Raw genomic sequence first — 19,955 nt, 5'->3', positions numbered from 1 at the left:
TCCGCCACGCACAGTTGGGTGGCTTGCGGAGTATAAATGTAGATGAACCAAATATATGTTAAGTCACTTAGGATTAGCAGGCTGACACTACACTCAATACTTTGAAGTACAATCTGCATTTATTATAAATTTTGTCATATATTCAGAGATCATGCACAAAACTTTTAAAACAGACATATGTTTTGGGTAATACACAAACATAGCTCAATACTTATGAGGAGTCGCCTTTCTTTAATATCAGTTCCTTCACAATGCACTGAGTTGAGTTACATTTTCATAAATAACACAGAGTCATTAAAAAATGTTTATTGGTACATTAATTGCCTAACTGTTACTCATGTATAAGTTCTCCATAATACGCTGTGACTGCCACAAGTTTCTTGTCGAGAAAATTTTGTTCTATTTCTACTTGACCCCCTGGACCTGCAAGCATCACCAGCTGAAATATAAAATAACCATATCATTGTGTGTTGCACAAGTTGCAAAGGTTAGTAAGTGAGCATCATAGTGATATGCCATAATTATTATGAAACAATTACATCAATTACCAGACAAAATTTTTTTTTTAAATGTAATATGTACCAAGGTTTTTGTTATGTAAGAGACCAAACCCTTACCTGATTTGAAACAAAAATACAACTCCAGGAATTGCTTACACTGGAGTTACAACCAAACTTTTTCAAACAGGTGCACCAACAGTACACTGTTATGCATGATGTTCTCTTTCTACACACCAACAGTGTTCATCACAGTTGATCCACTTCCTCAGATTTCAAATATAAAATAGATCCTTGAAAGTTGAAGTAAGCAGACAAGCTTAAAGTTTTTGAAAACACAAACTAATCTCACAGTTTGGGCAGCAAGCTTTCCAGTTTCCTTTGAAAGATACACAAACTTGACTATATCACGACTGATCAATTAAAAGCACCACTAATTAAAGTATGTCAGCTTTAGCTGATTAACACAAGCAATTTTTTCTCTCTCCAATGAGTATTTGCCTAAAACCAAATATATAACATCCTTCACTGCACGATCATTTCACAGGCACGGTAATTATTTTTCTTCTAAGAGGTTCACTCTCAAACAGAGAGACCATAGGAATGAGGCTTTATCTTAACTCTTTGGGTCACCTAAATACACAATTTTTGCCAAGTTTCAAATTAGAAAATATTCCTCCATCTTAGTTGATGTACAATGCAGTCTTAATAAAGGTGAAGTACATTTTCAATATATGTCAAATCCACGAGCAAACAGCTGTACTTGCCATTTCAAACACTATCTCCCACGTAGCTGTGACATTTGCAGGACACCTATCTGTTTAAATGATAATTTCCTATAGGAATATGTGAAAATTCTCATCAATGACTTTACTATTTGCTATTACCTGAGTAGTCTGGTACAAAACAAAATTTCCCACCCTCCTGAGGCACCGCCGCTGCCCTGCCTGCCCGCCGCCCCCCCCCCCCCCCCCATTCCTATACAAATTACCTCTTTAAAGGCATATACTTTTCACATAGTATTTTTATGGTGTGGAACATATCTACGAACACCTCTGCCAGAGTTAAGATTTTCTGAATTTGTAAATGAACTAAGGTTAACCCAATTTAAAATAAATGTTTACTCCCTCCTTGTTTTGGCCAAAAGCAATAACAACAGTATTCAGATACATTAAGGAAACTGTGTGGAATTATGATAGGACTTTAGCCCTTAGGGCTAACTGAGTCATGGAAACTGACAGTAGAGAAAAAGCACTAAATGAACAAACAGGACAATGCATTAGCACTGACGGGTAACATATCTAACATTATAACTGCAAATTATGTCAACCTGGACAATACAGAACTGGAAGATGCAAGTGCAGACAAAGGTAGTGAACTTACGGCAAAAATTTAAGTGCAATATCGAAGAAATGAGTGACCCAACAGTGGACCCGAAGAAAGTGGGTACACTTACTGTGGTACAAAAAGCATTGGAAACTGTCAAGAAAGGGAATCGTGTTGTGGGCAACAGTAGAGCCAAGCTTAATGTACCCAAAATAGATAGTATAAAATCTGCTGTAGCATGTGAAGGGGAACACAACAATTCAGTTAGTTGAAAACCACTGTCAACAGCACTGATTGAGAGAACTGAGACAATCTGAGGAATAAAGAAGAGAGAGAAATTCTCGAGAGATGGAGAAGCAACATACCACAAAAGTAGACAAAAGAAATGAGACGAGACTGACGCAATTCCCACCAATATGGAATAGATGATTCTAACTCATTTCTTATATATGCTGAATGTATTTCTCTGCCTCTCAGCAATTCCAACTGTAACATTTGTCAACCGTGTCAGTAAGCATACTAATCTGTGAGGTGGTGCACAGTGTCTGGTACATGTCCAAGCCGGTCAGGCACGTCCTGGCCTGCAGGCGGCCTTGAAGGAGTTGTGCAAGACATAAATCGCGGAATCACGCCACTCGTAATACTAGATGGCGGCGATTGACTTTCTAATGAGGCTACCACAGGGTTTTCACTCGCAGAGGATGACCCTGCAGCTCCGAATAGGTATGCTGGCATGCGTGACAGTGGCACTTCCCATCCGTCGTCAAATTGAGATTGTGAAGAGTCTTCACTTGTCCTGTGCTCCCGGCGAAGAAAGTCAATCGCCGCCACCTAGTATTACTAGTGGCGCGATTTAGGTCTTGCGCAAATCCTTCAAGGACATGCCTGACCGGCTTGGACATGTTCCAGACGGTGACGCAACTGCTTCGCGCCGCCGTGGGTATGAAAAGAGTAGCGATTCCTTTCTTATCACAGTCGATGCTTCTTCTGTTGGTGGCAAACAACACTTTGTTGACACTATTCTTTCTGTTTGGTCTATTTTGGAGTATTGTGTGTCAGGAACCTTTTGTGCAAGGTAATTTGACACATTTGCTTTGTTATATGAAGGTGAAAGTTAAGATGTTTTCAGAAGTAGTTCGTTCCGGGCTTGAATTTATGTTTGGTAGTATTAATGGAGTCTGATGTTCAAAAAGAAAGGTAGAAACCATGGGCAGATTGAGTTCAAATTGCTACAGTGGGCAAACAGTGTTCTTGCTACACATGCCCCAAGTTAATGAAATTTTACACACCTGGTGCCTGGTTTCTTCGTTGTCAAGCAGGGCTTGATACAAAATGTAGATATTAACATCGTTAACAATGTACTTGCCAAGAACTGGCTTCAGAAATGAAAATTCTTCATGCTCACGGTAGCCTAAAAGAAAGGCTTGAGCCATCGGGAAATTAAATACGCTCCATCTTGATCAGTTAAACTGCTTTCGCTGGTCACATACTTCTGACAGCAGTCTGCATTATGAATATGAGGTGCGCCGCAGAACCTTATGTTGACAATTTCAAGCAATGTTATGAATGCCTCAGTTATGGCTGCACCCAAAAATAGTAACAGTGGTGTACAATGTGCAAAACGTGCCATGCTACACAACGTACCTGAATGCAATTTCGAGTGGGTTACTTAGTGTATCTACTGCTGGATACCCAGATAAGAATTGCAGTGAAACCTGCAAGCAGAAGTATACTGAATATAAAATAGCATAGTATAATATGACAGCAGAAGAGGCACTACAATTGGAATACGGTAGCTTGTATGTAGGATGCACTACGTCCCCTCCTACAGTCTTCTGAATTTTTGCCACTGAAGAATGTTTTATCGGAGCCACCTACAAGAATCCCACTCGTCTCGCTGCCACTGGAGGAGGGTAATTCCATTCCACTTCTACATAAACTGACACAGCTGACCATGGCACTGTTGGCCAGCATACCCACTCCTGCATCTGCAATACTGCCAACACGGACCTGGCTGGTTTCATGGTTCATCCTGCTCAATAGCAGCCAGCACCGGACACAGAAAGAAATGGAAAACTTGCTATTAAATCAGAAGCAGCAGTCTGAGAGCCCGAAGGCTTTTTTTCCCCCCCTACAAGGTATAATCTGCTCACAAAGAAATGAACGAGGGTTCTGAATCTGCAGAAGGCGGACCGCTTATTTGTCCCAAGCAGTAAAATGGACTATCCAGGTAACGTACAATATCCTGCAGTAGTAAGTACTCTGCAATACATTAACCACAACTTTGGTGGCTGCTTCACTACACACAGAATTTTAATTTGTCTCCTGAGATCACCACTTTCAACTTCATAGATGGGTACTTCACTATACAAACTAATGGATCTCACCTTACACTGATGGCTGCACCCTTCTTTCATTGTCATTAATACATTTATACTACATTTAGATACTTATTATTCAATGTTACATTTTTCCTTACTGTTTCTCAATTACATTTCCAGGAAAAAAAATAGTACACCCTATTAGAATTTCCAATTCACTCAAGATTTATTGTTGCAACAGTGCATATGGAGTACATGAAATGACTTGATTACATTTACAGACCAGTAACAGAAGCAGTTTTGAGCTACCAGGTATCAACCCATGCTGAAACACCCATATTAGTGTAGCCTCCATGAGCAGCAATGCAGGCACTGACTCTGGCATCCAGTCAGTTGTAAAGATAGCGAATAATGTCCTGCGACACATTAGGCCACACCTGCTCGACAAGGTCACATAGCTCTGAAAGAATTGTTGGTTGGAGGGTCATTTATTGTCCCGTCTTATCCAACACTTGCTCGGCTGGAGACATGTCCATATACCATCTTGCATGGCACACTGAGTTTCACAGGCACTGCGTGGGTGAGCATTATCCTGTTGGGACAACCCACCACTTCCTATTGTAAGAACAGCAAAAGAACGGCTCTAACAACATTCTGAATGTACCGATGCTGGTTAGCTCGCACACACCCCGCTAATGAAGTAAAAATAATTTGTAAGGGACAACGATGCTACAAGCATAAAAAGACTGTGCATCTTTTTGCTTAATCTTATCAATTTCACCAACTGCTGCTATTCATTCCAATGAATGGATTCACATTAAATGTTTCATTTAGTGTGTTAGGTACCTCCTCACCGATGACATTATGCACAATAAATCTAATTGTTTCCCATCACAGAAACTGAGTGACTTGTGATGCAAAAAGAAAAATAATGAACACCCACCCTTTCAATTCTACTGAACTACTACTCAGTCACCATTTACAAACTGACACCATATAAACCTGTACAATGAAACACCTGACCTGCGATATCTTTAACTCACTTGCAGCAGTGTGGTACAATTTGTCTGGCTTGTACTAAAGGACCTGGAACATTTGCAAATGCAATAAATGTAGATTGTCTCAAAATACAAATCTGTGTAATAGATGCCATTCCATATCAATTGTATTCAAAATACTGAACTATTTTATCTCTGACAGTTTGAAATACCTTCATTTTATGCTTATAAGCACTGACATAGTAATTAATTTTCAGTTAATGGTATTGCGCATCCAACAAAGCCCAATTTAGAAAGAGAATGTGTATAAGAACAAATTTGCAAAATAGGAGCGCACCCATGCATGAATGAAACAATGTATCAGAGCAGTCGTAAGTTATCCTCCATTCTCAAGTCAAACAGTAGAAGGCCGAATGCTCTCCAAAATATATGCACCATATACTGGTTATGGCAATGTGGGACCTGACATTTTAAAACAAAGAAACATTTGCCTGCTAGTTAAAGTTAGCATTCTTTGAAACTGTGGACTACAAGACAGTTTTGGGTGTGGGGTGTTTTGAATTATGGTTGTGTAATATAGTGGTAGAGGTTGGGTCTGAACTAACTACACGATTTACATTGTTGCCAACCATTGCTGGCAATTGCACATTACCCATTACCAAATATGTTGCGCACTCTGCTTTTCTTTGTGTAGCTTGCTATTTTTGTATTTTGAAACGAGCGAAGAGGTAAGCCTGTTCATAACAAAGTTCGAGTACAGCTCTCATGACATCAAAAGGGATAGACAATTCATGTGTCAACTGTGCTTTTGGAAAAACTAAGCACATGAGTAAAAACTGGCTGACCTGCACAAGGGAGTTGGGGCATTTTCCACCTGTGCTGCTTCAAAACTATCAGACACTCAAGGTACTTGTTTGTTTGCTTGCTTGCTTGCTTGTTTATGTTTGTGGTTGCCCACTGCATTGTACAGCCCATACAGTGGGTGGTTTGAGAAGTCTTGTAAAAAAGCAAGAAAAATTTTTGTTTCTTAAACAACTCATTTTACTTCTCAACATAGTATCCTGTGAGGGATACACACTTGGTTCAGAGATCTTCCAGCTTTTTCATCCCATCAGGAAAATCGGTTTAGTCCAACTCTGCAAAATACTTACGACCGTAATTGTCACTTCCCCATTTGATGAAAATTTCTTCCCAGAAAGCAAAAAGTTTCAAATTAGGGAACAGGAAGAAGTCGCTTGGGGGCTAACTCTGGTGAACAGGGTGGATGAGAGACCAGTTTATGTACTTTCACCATTGTTATCACTGATGTATGGGATGGTGCATCATCACCGTGAAAGAGCACTTTGTGTGTCAACCTTGGACTTTTTTTTTTTAGCCAATGCAAGGTTTAGACTATCAACAGTGAGGTGTAATAGGATCTGGTGATGGTTCTACCATTTTCCAAGTAATCTATGAATATTATCCCTTGGGACACCCCCCCCCCCCCCAAAAAAAAAAGTAAGGGAGATGAAGTAGAAGAAGAAGTCACCTTGTCAGCTTTGGTGTGTAATGATGGACCCAAGGGAAAATAATAATAATAATAATAATAGTAATAATCTTGTGGACTGTGATTAATCATCGCCAGAAGTTGTGCTGAGATGATGTGTCGGGTACACTTTTGGTCGATTGTGAGCAATTGCAGCACCCATCTTGCACACAGCTTCTTCAGAGACAATTCTCCATGCCGGATATTATGCACCCACTTAGCTGAGATGCCTAGTCTCAGAAATTCCGTGAATTTTTATTCAGCAGTCTTGCATTACCATATCATGGATTTTGTCAATGGTTTCCTTTGTGACGAACTCAACTGGACGGCTGGAGCGCATTTCATTTTTGGTGCTTGCCCGACCATATTTACATTCATTAATTTAAAAGTAAATTGTCTTCAATTATGGCTCAGAGTCCATGTGAATGTCACCCACTTCTGTTTTAATTTGTGCAGCAGTCCAACCCTTCAAATTAAAATATTTAACAACAGCACAAACCTCTGTTTTCTCTATTTTCAACTGCAGTTGGCACACTGACCAATTCAGACAGCTGTCAACAATGAATTATATGATGTACATTGCTGAAATTCTCTATAGAATACTTGAATTATCAAACTTGCCAACTATGAACACACACCAAAAATTTTCAATTCTTTCATGTAAATTTACCAGACTTATCAAACCACTCTCTTATTGCACCCACCCCAAGTCTCCCTATAATGTGGAAGTAGAGTTACTTTGGGTTCTACTTCCACTGTAAATAGCTTGTTAGTTCTATCTGCAGCATTGTCAAGTGCGGGTCACACAGCCCTTCAAAGGACTCTGCAATAAGAAAATCAGGGCGACAGATTTGAAATCGGTGTTCTGCTGATTCTGTAATTATTGAACTGGATGGAAAACAAAGAATGTTGGGAAATACCTTAAATAAAGGATGTACTCCCTTCAAAAGTGAGAAAATGCTTCTGCTTCTCAACAGAAACAACCACTTGCTGAAAGCTTACATATAGCCAATAGAAGTTAACAAGCAAAGATCATTTTGGAAAAAAACTAAGTTCTTGCAGTAGCATATATTCCACTCAAAAAGCTCTCATAGAGAATAAAAACTATTTATTCTCTTTTATCGTAATTTTGTCTCCAATGACTGTTTTTATTTCTCTTTTCTTTTATTTTTATTTCTTTTTCAATGAATTTTGTCCTCAGGCACATAGGTTGGGAAATTTTTAAATTTGTAATCAACTATTTATGAAAAATTTACTTCTTTTTGCCAAAAAACAGTCAAGTCTCTACTATAGCAGATAACATTCGTGCGAGGTTTTGAATATTGCCCATTTATGTATCTTATTTTCTGTATGTAATACTAGTACTATCAAAATTATACCTTCCGGAAACTGGTTCAGAGGATGTGTGTTTTAAACTATGCAGCAAGCTTAATGTGCATGTCTGTCAGTCTGCACGATACGGCTAAATAATTCCTATGGTATGCTTAATCTATGACTATCATAATTCATTCACTCATTTGACGTTCACATTAATTGTAAGCAGGAGACAAAAAAGTAGTTACCTGGTCTGTGTTTACATTCCGTGGGACGTAATAAGCAATGTTTTCAGTTATAGCCTTTGAAATTTCAAACAAATGACTACCACCAACTGGAGGCATGATGTGGTCAATATCAAAAACATCAACGTCAAGATATTTAGGACCACCCCATGGTGGACTAAGGAACACCACATCAATATCTCTCAGAGATGGAGCTAAATTGAGGTAGTCACCAACTAAGAACTCTATGCGATCTGCCACACCATAAATTCCAGCATTGTGCTTTGCTATAGCCACTTTCTCTGGATCAATGTCAATTGCAATCACTGCCAAAGAAAACAAGTTTATGCTTTAGTAACATTACAACAATGATTATTAACACCACTTGGGTGTGATATATTAGCAGACATTAACATGGTCTTACAAATTGTGTCAATTGAAATTTAATTTAGTAAGTCAGCACTGAAAAACACTAACATTAATTATTTACAGATGAATGGAATGATTAGTAGAAGCTGACTTAGTGGATAACCAGATGGGTTTCCCAAGAAATGAAGGAACATGCAAAGAAAGATGCATCCTTTCACTTATCTTAGGAGACAAACACTTATTTACAGCATTTGTAGGTATAGGAAAAGTTTAAACAACATTGCCTAGAATACATAAGACTAAAAACCAGACAGCAAGTATAAGTGTCTAAGAACATGAACGGGACAGAGTCAGTGAGAAGGTAGTGAAACATTGAGCAGTCAGTAAAGAAAATGATTGTGAAATTTGGGAATTAATCTTCAGGTAGAAGAAATAAAAACTTCGAGCTGTACCAAAGACATTTTAAGTCTGACAGAGACGGCAATGGGCTTGGAAGATCAGCTGAAAAGGAATGGATAGTGTCTTAAAAAGATGATATAAGATGAACATCAACAGAAGCAATAATGGAGTGTATTCAACTAAAATCAAGACAATGCTTATGGAATTAGATTATGAAATTAGACACAAAGTATCAGGTGATAATGGCAGACGCAGGAATTAACTAAAAAAAAAATTCTGAAAAAGTTAACTTGTTGACATTGAAGTATTTGTCTGGGATGTAGCATTATATGGAAGTGTGGGGTGATAAAACAGCACATACGAGAGGAGAATAAAAACTTCTAAATAGTGGTGATACAAAAGAATGCTGATGACTGGTTGGATAGATTGAATAATGAATGAAGAGGTACTGAATCTGTTTGTGAGAAGAAATGGAGCACGGTATGAGGAGGGAGGGAGGGGGGGGGGGGAGAGAGGGAGAGAGAGAGAGAGAGAGAGAGAGAGAGAGAGAGAGAGAGAGAGAGAGAGAGAGAGAGGGGGGGGGGGGGGGGAGGGAGGGAGTCAAAGACTGGGAAAGAGAGGGGGCGGGGGACGGAAATCTGTAAGACGAGACCAAAGCTGGACTACAGCAACTTAGTTCAAGTTGCAGCAGTTATGCAGAGATGAAGAGGCTTGCACAGGTAAGACTAGTATGGAGAGTTGCATCAAACCCATAACAGTACCCCACATGTAGAAACAATACCTAAACAGGAAAGTGTCCCAGCAAAGTAAATTGTTTTAATCAATAACAATGGATAAGAAAGTCTGAACACAACATTTGATTCAATGCATTACATCCATTTTAACTTTATGAGCAATGCATTATGCACCAAATTGGAAATTTATGGCAAGGTCTTATATGACCAACTTGCTGAGGTCATTGGTCCCTAAGCCTACACACTACTTAATCTAACTTACACTATGGGCAACACACACACCCATGCCCGAGGGAGGACTCGAACCTCTGACGGGGGAGCCGCATGGACCATGACAAAGCGCTTCAGACAGCGTTGCTACCCTGTGCGGCTTTATGCACCAATTTTAGTCTACATAATATGAAGGAAGGAATCTTATTGTCATTTTGATGATTAACTTAATGGAGATGGAGCAGAACTTTTGATTGAAGGAAGTTAAGTAATCATCCTGGTATTTGGCTTAAGTTATTAAGGGTAACCACAGAAAATTTTAAACTGGATGGTGATTTGAACACCGATCCAAATGAGAGTCCAGTGTCTTCTCATTGTCCCACTTTGCTCAGTATTAAAAAATCTGTTTATTAAGATTAATGCATCATGCAGCTGCATGCTTGCATTGTGCAGTGTAATACAACAGTCTGGTAAAAATTTTGTATGGTGTTATAAAATGAAAGAGAATGAGGACTAACTGTACAAAATAGTGTGTGCAAGATTGAAGGCTATCATTCTCTGTCATACTAGTAGCACATTCATGAATGATAAGTCAAGCCTTATTAACATTTAAAAGAAAAATCTTAAAAATCACAGAAAAATAGCATCCTGGCAGTAGCCATAGGAATTGACATGATGCTGTACTGTTACAGAAGGATATACCAAGAAACTTCATTTCTGCCATTACACAAAGGAGTCCTTGATAGAATAAGTTGTGACTACATTATTGCGAAAGTATAAATCTTCCAAGGCCTCTTCTTTTCTTCCTTCTTTCTTGAAAATAAATTAAGTATGAAAATTTATGAATCTATAAATATTATCTTTGTTGCTCAATTCTCTATTAAATTTCATTTTTGAACAGTCTCTGAATGTTTATGATGTTTGTTGTCTTTTGATCTAATCCAAATTCAGCAACTATTCCAAACAGAGGTTCTTGGACTATGCTGTTACTAAAAATGTTTGAAACTGACAAACTTTATGACTTTTTTGCTTGTTGTGCATTAGAAATTATTTACTCGAATCCTAAGATTCCCAGTTTGTTTCACATATGATCGCCCTTTTCTGAGTACATCACATTATTTAAAAAGTTGAACTAGCTGTAGGTCCGCTTAGTCGAGGAGAACTTTGGACAAAACTTTGCAGGTACCTGAAAGTATTGACATTCCACAATTATTGTTTAGGGTTATCTTCATTTTTAGATAGTGGATGTACTATTACCATTTTCAAATATTTAGGAATTTTTTCAAATTGTCATATTTCATGAAAAATGTCTGATTTTCCCCCCTCCTGCATTTTTCCATAATTATCTCTTGTTTTTGTCCACTCTCAAACTTTATTCTTTAATTTCTTCATACTTGGTGGTTCTGAATCTCTATTTCACTGTGTATACATAAAACACATTTTTTGTGATATTTTTCATAGTTAAGTAATTTAGAAAGTTTTCAGCATGGATGTTACAAGTATTACTCTTGGTATGTGCAATTTCGCCATGTTTGTTTCTGAACTGAAATGACAATGGGGCATATTTGGCAGATTTATTTTTAAGGTTCTCTGCTAATTTACTGAATATTTCTATTGCTTGTATTCGTATGAATCACATCTATGAAAAATTTTGTAGTAGTGATCAAATGTAAGTCTAGACATCTGAGGATTTTGAGTTTTGTAGCTTCAGTTTTATTCATGTGAGAGATCATTATGTGATCCAACTGATATTCACCTAACAAAGGACTGTGAGAACTATTTCTTAGTTTTGCAGAGCATTTCCACACAGAAAAAAAGGAAGGAAGATTATAGCCTGAATAACATTACTTGATGGTTGACACTTTCCACACTGGAGCTGATTTCCTCCAATCAGAGTGCTCAACATCACACTTGAACCATTTGTCACTGCCAAACTCCTACAACAATTGGTCACTTCACTTCCAATTTCTTATCTGGCTTTCTTTCTTGATGTGTTTAGATCTCAAATATTGGGTAAAGTATCCATGCTAGCAGAACAGAAATGTGGAAAGCACAAGTCCGAAAACCATTTACTGGTCTCACCAAAATGAAACAAACATACAATCTCAACTGTGGATCATCACCGATATACAATAAAAAATAATAATAGAAAAGACCCGACTCTTCACGGGGAGAGATCGCAATCAAACAATTCTACAATGTCGAGATGTTCGCTGATTATACCAAGTCCATCTGCAAGAGATCGGCCAGCTAGAAGAGGCGCCTGGCCTTGGTGTAGCTCTCTAGACATCCAAGCGGTGCATTGAACTGCCCTTTGCCGTCAATGTGCCTTCTTACAAAGCCCATTTGGCGGATGTATCCACCGGAACTATTTGCGATCACGTGCCTGGCATATCAAAATAGTTCCTGGTCTAGCTGCAACCTCTGGTGAAGCTGATCTGTAGGCTCCGCGAACAGGTAGTGGTCCCTGGCGGCTGTTAATGGAGACCTGGTGTGCTGTTGTGTTGTGGCTGCTGGTAAATATTTGTGTTGGCAACACAGATGATAAGGTTTTCCTGGTGAATATATGCCCTGTCATGATGGCATCCTGTGTTGATGGATGTGAAGTGGAATGCCAATGCCGTAGGCGCTACAATGTCAGAAGTGGGCGGCCACAGCAGACCTAACCCCTCCACCGGGTAAGTGGAAGGGGTATCTCGATGTCGGCCCCTGGGGTCATCGGCAACAGGATACTGGGGGGATGGCCACAGGTGCAGGGTCCACCTTCATGGGCGTACGGACTGCTGCTGGAGGGTCTGCCTGGGGTGTGACCGGCAGAGCTGTCAGAGGTGGTGGTTGGGCGGGGAGAGAAGCACCGTCATTCCCAAGGGCCGACGACCCTGGAGATGGCAGAGGAGCTGGCTGTGGACCACACTGGGGGCAAAGCTGGTTGATGTGCTTCCAGCACACCATGCCGTCGGCATGGGTGGCAGCCGCCATACTGTGGCTGATGAGCAACGAGACCCTGGCGGGGACCCATCGAGGATGATTCCGGTTGAACGCCACAGCCCAGACCGGATCCTGCAGAGAAAAACAGGGCCTGCTGAAAGTGGAGGAGCTGGACAACGAGAAAACAGAGACAGGAGAGACAAGGGGGACCGATTAGAGCGGCTGTGAAGTTTTTAGCTGCAGATGACCCATCCTGAAAAGTGGACCAGTAGAAGGAAAGAAAGATGGTAAGGGCCTCGTCCAGGGAGTGTTGGGAACACAATTTTGACATCTGGGCTTTGGATGAACGGACAAACCATTTGACTAATCCATTAGATGCAGGATGAAAGAAAGTGGTATAAATCAACTGGATGCCCAGCATGGTGCAGGAGGAAATAAATTCAGCAGATGTAAATTCAGGGCTGTTGTCAGTCACCAATGTCTCTGGAAGGCCCTCAATGGCAAAGATGTGGGAAAGAGCTCGGATAGTACGGGGGGACGTTGTGGAGGACATGTGGGAGACATAAGAAAACCCACTGCCTGCATCCACAAGAATAAGCCAGGAGGAGCCGAGGAGTAATGGACCCATGAAATCCAAGTGCAAACATAACCGAGGAGGAGGAGGAGGAGGAGGAGGAGGTCACAGTAACAGGCATCGGAGGGGTGCATTCTGGTGCCGTTGGACATGAGGCCACCATTCAGGTGATGGTAGCATCCATCCCCCTCCAGCAGACATGCTGGCAGGCAGTCCATTTCGTCAGGACAATCTCCCAATGGCCAATGTTCAGGAACTCCAAGGCCCGCTGGTGGAGGGAGGGCAGCAGCACAACCCGCCACCGATCATTATCACCCGAGACGATGAGGACCCCATCTCTGACAGACAGGTCCTGGCAGCGATGCCAGTAGGCCTGGACCTCCTTTGCGGCAGTAGATAAATGTCTGATGGCAACCCATGCTGAACATGGTGCATTAGTGCCTGGAGGGTCGGGTCTTCTTCCATGTAACTAGTTTGGCATCCAGTGGCAAATCAGCCACTGCCTTGGCAGGGGTGTCTTCCAGTTGGAAACAGGCAACCGGGTCAGCATTGAACTCAAGGTCATCACCCAGTGGGAGACGAGACAGAAGATCCTCGCTGGCATGAAGAGCTGTGGCCCAGAAATGGATGTCGTACGAATATTCCGTGAGGAACGAGGCCCAGTGCTGGAGGCGGCAAACTGTCCTCATGGGGATGGCAGACATAGTGCTGAACAACAAGACCAGAAGCTTGTGGTTGGTGTATAATGTGAGGCAGAAGTCATAGATGATATCGTGGAATTTTTTAAACCCAAAGATGGCCGAGGCCGCCTCCTCAATTTGGCTGTAGTTACGCTGAGCCAGAGATAGCGTTTTGGGGACGAAGGCTACCAGGGGCTTGACTCCATTAACGATGAGAGACAAGACGGTCCCCACACTGTGGTCTGACACATCGGCAGCCAGGGTGAGAGGCTTGATGAGTTTATAAGGGACAAGGCAAGCCGGCATCAGGAGAAATGACTTCAGATGGCAGAACGCCCTATTACAAGCCGGTGACCAGTTCCAGTTAACATTCTTACGGAGGAGGCAGTGAAGGGGTTCCGCCAGAGCTGCGGCATGTGGCATAAAATGACAGTAGTAATTGAGGTGACTTATTACTGACTTGAGCTGGGAGATGTCCATCGGGGACAGCAGCCGCTGAATAGCTTCAACATATTGGGGTGTCGGTCGAATGCCATTAGTGCTCAAAACATGGCTGAAGGAGGTCACCTGAGGAACAAAGAGAAAGACATTTCTCCTCATTGCAAAGCAAGCCGGCATCCTGAAGAACATGGAAGAGGTGCCAGAGGTTCCGGGCCAAGTCTGGGGTGGAGATGCCAGCGACTAAGATGTCATCAAGGTAGTTAGACATCCCCGGAATGTCTCTTGTCAATGTTTCCAAATAGCACTAGCAACCCCAAACAGGAGGCTGTTGTAACAGAACAGCCCAATAGCGGTATTGATAACCAAGATCATTTTTGATGATTTGTCCAAAGGCAACTGGAGGTAGGTGTCCCACAGGTCAATTTTGGCAAACACCTTGGCACCAGCCAACCTGGGCAGTATGTCACCAACCTTGGGTATGAGTCAGGAGTCAATAACAGACCGAGCAATGACAGTAGCCTTAAAATGCCCACAAATATGAAGAGATCCATTCGACTTCTCAAGGACTATGATGGGTGTAGCCCAACGACTATGATGGACTGGGGTCTGGATGCCCTCAGCTTCTAGACGACGAAGCTCCTGCTTTAGTTCGCCACAGAGGGTGAACGAGGTACTAAACGAGCCTTGTGGAACTTCAGGACTGCTGTGCTTTGAACCTGGAGACCACTGGAGATGTGGCAGAGAACACATCTTGGAAGCTGCTGCAAGTGATTGTCTGCCGACAATGACTGGACGTCCAGGTCCGAGTCATGTATCTCAAGGCCCAGTAAGGGGGAAAGATCCATTCCCAATCAGTTGGTGGCCTTGGGGGCAGTGAGGACCAAAACCCACGCTGTGACACTGTGAGTGAGGTACTGGACCCAGCCAAGAACAACCCCTGTACTCAGATGATGTCATTGCTGTACCCCTTCAGAGAAGTATGGAACTGACTAAGTAGCAGTGAAACCAACTGCCGGTGGGAATCCCCATCGATATTGTTGGCAGAGGACCCCATATCCACTTGAAAAGGGACAGGAGTGACATCCACCTGCACAGCCAGAGTGATCACTGGCGTCATGTGCAGAAAAACCGACTGCATGAAGGAAATTGGTGGCAGCGAGTCCATCTCATCCACCAAGGAGTCAGAGGTGTCCAAAGCAGGGCAGTCCATGGGTATCAACGATAACGACCAACAGACCTCAGCTTTGTAACCCTGCTTTCCACAGGTGCAACAGGTCATCCTCTGGAAGAGGCATTCTTGCCTCTGATGTGTGTCAAAGCATTGACTACAGGAGGGCAACCATTTTCGCTGCTGCTGCCACTGCGGCCGCCTTTAGAGCAGGTGGGACCAGCGCCCAGGTCCTGGAGGGCGGGCGCGGCCTCAGGAAGGGGCGCCGGTGCTGCTGCGGCAGCTGCGGTGATGCGAACCAGCATTGCGGGAATGCGGGCAGCAAAGACCTGCACTGGGGACTGCAGTGTGGAAGCAGAGCAAAAGGACTGCTCATGAGTGTGGTTAATGGATAAACAGGTGTCTAAAGAGAGATCTTTCAGCTTCAGAAGATCAGTGCGTATGGTATCATGCGGGGCATGGACAAGAATCGCATCATGAATGAGAGCCGATGCATAAGATTGCTTGCAATGGGAGTTGCCACAGAAAAAACTACAGTCACGGGAGAGATCTTGCAGCATAGCAAAACATTCCCTGTATGACTACGCGGGAAGCTTCTGACAACAGAAGAACTTGTGACATGCCGCCGCCACGTGGCCCTGAGAGTCAAAATAATTGTATAGGCTAGCAACACCTCGTACGAGAGAGCACGAGGTTTTGTATCAGGATGAAACTGTTGCAGAAGGTGATAAACATCCGGGCTCACATAGGCGAGGAAAAACGTGCGACGCTGAACGTCACCAGTGACATCATGAGCAATTAAGTGTTGTTCCAGACAAGCCACGTAGTTGCCCCAAGGCGCAACAGATTTGTCAAACTTAGGAAACGCAGCGGAAACAGCCCGAAGCCCCAAAAGCAGGGATGTTGGGTGGGACCCCTGCGTAGGCACCTCAATAGGAGGGGTAGACATCACCTGTAACCCCTGAATAATGAGCTTGTTTGTTTGTTGCTTACATTCTAACAGCGCTATGACTCGCACTGTAGGTTCACCCAGACCTGGAATACTGTCTGTCATAGCGGTGAACAACTGAGCAAATGTGGGAAACTTAAACCAACTAGTAACCACTGAAGTATCTGGACTAGCAGAATAGATATGCGGAAAACACAAGTCCGAAAACAGTTTATTGGACTCACCAAAATGAAATAAAAATACAATCTCAAAAACAACAGCAGACGTGATCCCAACTGCGGATTGTCACAATATACAATAACAAATAATAATAGAAAAGACACGACTTCACAGGGAGAGATCACAATTAAACAATTGCACAATGTCGAGATGTTCATTGATTATACCAAGCCCATCTGCAAGAGATCGGCCAGCTACAAGAGGTGTCTGGCCGTGGCTGCAGCTCTGTAGACTTTTCAAGTTGGTGTATCAAACTGCCCTTTGCCGGCAGTACGCTGCCTTATAAAGACCGTTTGGCGCATGTATCTGCCGGAACTATTTGTGATCAAGTGCCTGGCATATCAAAGTAGTTCCTGGTCTAGCTGCGACCTCTGACAAACCTGTTCTGCAGGCTCCGCAAACACGTAGCAGCCCTTGAGGCCATTGGCGGAGACTGGTGTTCTGTTGTGTTGTGGCTGTTGGTAAATATTTGTGTTGGCAACACAGATGACATAGGTTTTCCTGGTGAATATACGTCCCTTGAGGCAAGCATCCCATGTTGGTTGGACGTGAAGTAGGATGCCGATGCCGTAGGCACTATAATGTCTGAAGTGGGCAGCCACGGCACTGGGTCTGGTCCATTTTGTATTTCATCACACATGATAAGCAACACACACACACACACACACACACACACACACACACACACAAAACAATGCTAATGAAATAGATACATTTCCTACACAGCACTAACCAAACACTACTGGATCCTTCCTCATAAATATGATTGAGCGTGGCATATGCAGTTATTATCACAAAGATCAGGTTACAGGAGATAAGCTTCGTACATTGCACAAAACCAAATTTTCCAAATTTTTTAAGGCTTCAATTCATTGTTACAACCTGACCACCATAGTTACAAGTATAACATTCTTGCACATTAAAATGTCTTAGGTTCAAATCCTGTCAAATGCAATGATTTTTTTATTTATAAAGCTAATCAAAAGACTGATTTTTACTCAATTAACTGGTTTAAATGTAATTTTTTTTATTTCTAATACTTTTCTGCATCTTTTCCTTAATTACATTAACTTTTTTATTTTTTCTTCCTATCACTTTTTTGATTGGAATCTTCCAGTGTTGCCTATAATCTGCTACCAAATGCCAACCAGGCCTGCTAATCAATTGGTAACCCTGCAGCACAGGTAACCAATGTGAATATAGCTTCTGGCAACCAATGACAGAAAGAAATTACAGCTTGCTTTCAGTGCTCAAACTTTTTTTGTGTCGAGTCAGCTCTTAGAGGTTAGCTTTAAACGCCATGAGCAAAGAGATCACAATTTTAGTTCTGCCGTAGAATGTTGACCATCGTTTTTCAAGATAAATTGCCCACCACGAGATTATGATTAGGTTTGGATAAGATTTTAAATTTGGGGCTATGAAACATGTCATCTGCTGCCAATCTGTCATTGCTCACACTTGAAATCAGCTATCAGAAGAGCATCTCACATTTCTGGCATACCTCGCGGTGGTCGCTTCCAACATTGCTCCACATTACACATTAACAGCATTTGTGAAATGTCCCCGTTGGGTTTGTGCGTCGCCTACAACGGAGTGGTCGCCAGCAGCCGATGTGGCAACACTAGCAGCAACTGAATACGTTAACTGTAAAGTAATTTTAATTGGACTACAATGTTTGACATTCCGTCAACAAAATGTTCATTAGAGATGGAGCACAGGCACAGAACAGAAAAGAATGGGAAGGTAATCGGCTGTCTTCTTTCTAAGGAACCAAGCCAGCAATTGCCATACGCAATTTCTGAAAATCACAGAAAACCTACATCTGGATGGCGGGACAGTGATTTGAACTGTTGTGCTTCCAACTGTGAGTCTAGTCAGCTAACCACTGTGCCACCTCACTCGATACTTTCTTGAAGAAAGTTTATTTAAAGAACAATAGTGATTTCTGCAGAGCACAGTGAGCCAATGCACCTGTCATTAATTTAAGAGTATGAAAATAATTATATTACTGCCAATAATGAAGAACCTATTTGTTACCAAATTCCAGGAGTGTATCAGATTGTATGCAATCTTTAGCATGGATAATGTTATGACCCATTTGAAATGGTTGAAATAACTGAAGTGTAAACCTAAAGTGAAGACTGTTGTAATAACTGGCATTCATATTTGTAATTTGTAAAGATGGATGTAAATAAGTGATCTACCTGAACAGTGCAGCATGAACTATTACAGTGGGTTGGGTTGTTTTGGGGAAGGAGACCAGACAGCGAGGTCATCGGTCTCATCGGATTAGGGAAGGACGGGGAAGGAAGTCAGCTGTGCCCTTTGAAAGGAACCATCCCGGCATTTGCCTGGAGCGATTTAGGGAAATCACGGAAAACCTAAATCAGGTTGGCCGGACGCGCGATTGAACCGTCGTCCTCCCGAATGCAAGTCCAGTGTCTAACCACTGTGCCACCTCGCTCGGTGAACTATTACAGTGGTTCCTGGGTAAAGAATGACACCAGTCCCATGAGGCAGCAGTACAAAAATATCTTTTGTGTAAAGACTGTGGCTGTATGTCTGACAGCACTGGAATGTCATTTGTGTCTTCACAAAAAGTACAAAGATATAAATTTGTTTCAGTAGTGCCTGTTGTTGAAATATTTTTCATAAATTGTTAAACAGCCATACCATGAAATATTTGGAGCAGAAGAAGATACAAAGTAATTGATTAGAAACGTTACAAGTTTTTGTGTCCCTTTGAACATTAATGAATGATGAATTGTGCTCATTACTACCCTAGAAGTTACTACCATGATCATGATGTAGCTACCATAGATTGTATGAATATTGTGTATTCAGATAGCAGTCAGCTTGCAATATGTAGCTGTTGCTTTCAAGCAAAGTAGGAATGTTATTACTTCTGCATATTTACAAATAAATTAAACGAAATTATTACATCTAGAATTAATATTTGACACAAAAAAATATCATAGCTTAAATACTGCAATATATCTCTAGATGCAAGGAAGAGAAAAATCTCAAACATGGTTGTTGTTAGGCAAAGAGAAACTATCTGATAAAGCCTTATTTATTC

The 19,955-nt window shown here is 41.8% G+C and overlaps 1 protein-coding gene across 2 annotated transcripts in view; it reads right to left on the bottom strand.

Annotated features, from left to right (window-relative positions):
- Window positions 1-210: 210 nt before the first annotated feature.
- The window catches only part of LOC124788004 (trimethylguanosine synthase), a 69,748-nt gene continuing 50,003 nt past the window's right edge, over window positions 211-19,955 (bottom strand). For both annotated transcript variants that reach the window (XM_047255045.1, XM_047255046.1), the window contains 2 exons: window positions 8,230-8,531; window positions 211-439 (listed from right to left, as the gene is read on the bottom strand). In XM_047255045.1, the coding sequence (XP_047111001.1) occupies window positions 332-439; window positions 8,230-8,531 (410 nt within the window). In that variant the 3' untranslated portion in view covers window positions 211-331. The remainder of the gene's footprint in view (window positions 440-8,229; window positions 8,532-19,955) is intronic.

Source organism: Schistocerca piceifrons, chromosome 3 (genome assembly GCF_021461385.2).
Source record: "Schistocerca piceifrons isolate TAMUIC-IGC-003096 chromosome 3, iqSchPice1.1, whole genome shotgun sequence".
Lineage (NCBI taxonomy): Eukaryota > Metazoa > Arthropoda > Insecta > Orthoptera > Acrididae > Schistocerca > Schistocerca piceifrons.
Note: the sequence above shows the minus strand (reverse complement) of the source record. Positions and strands in the feature narration are given on the sequence as shown.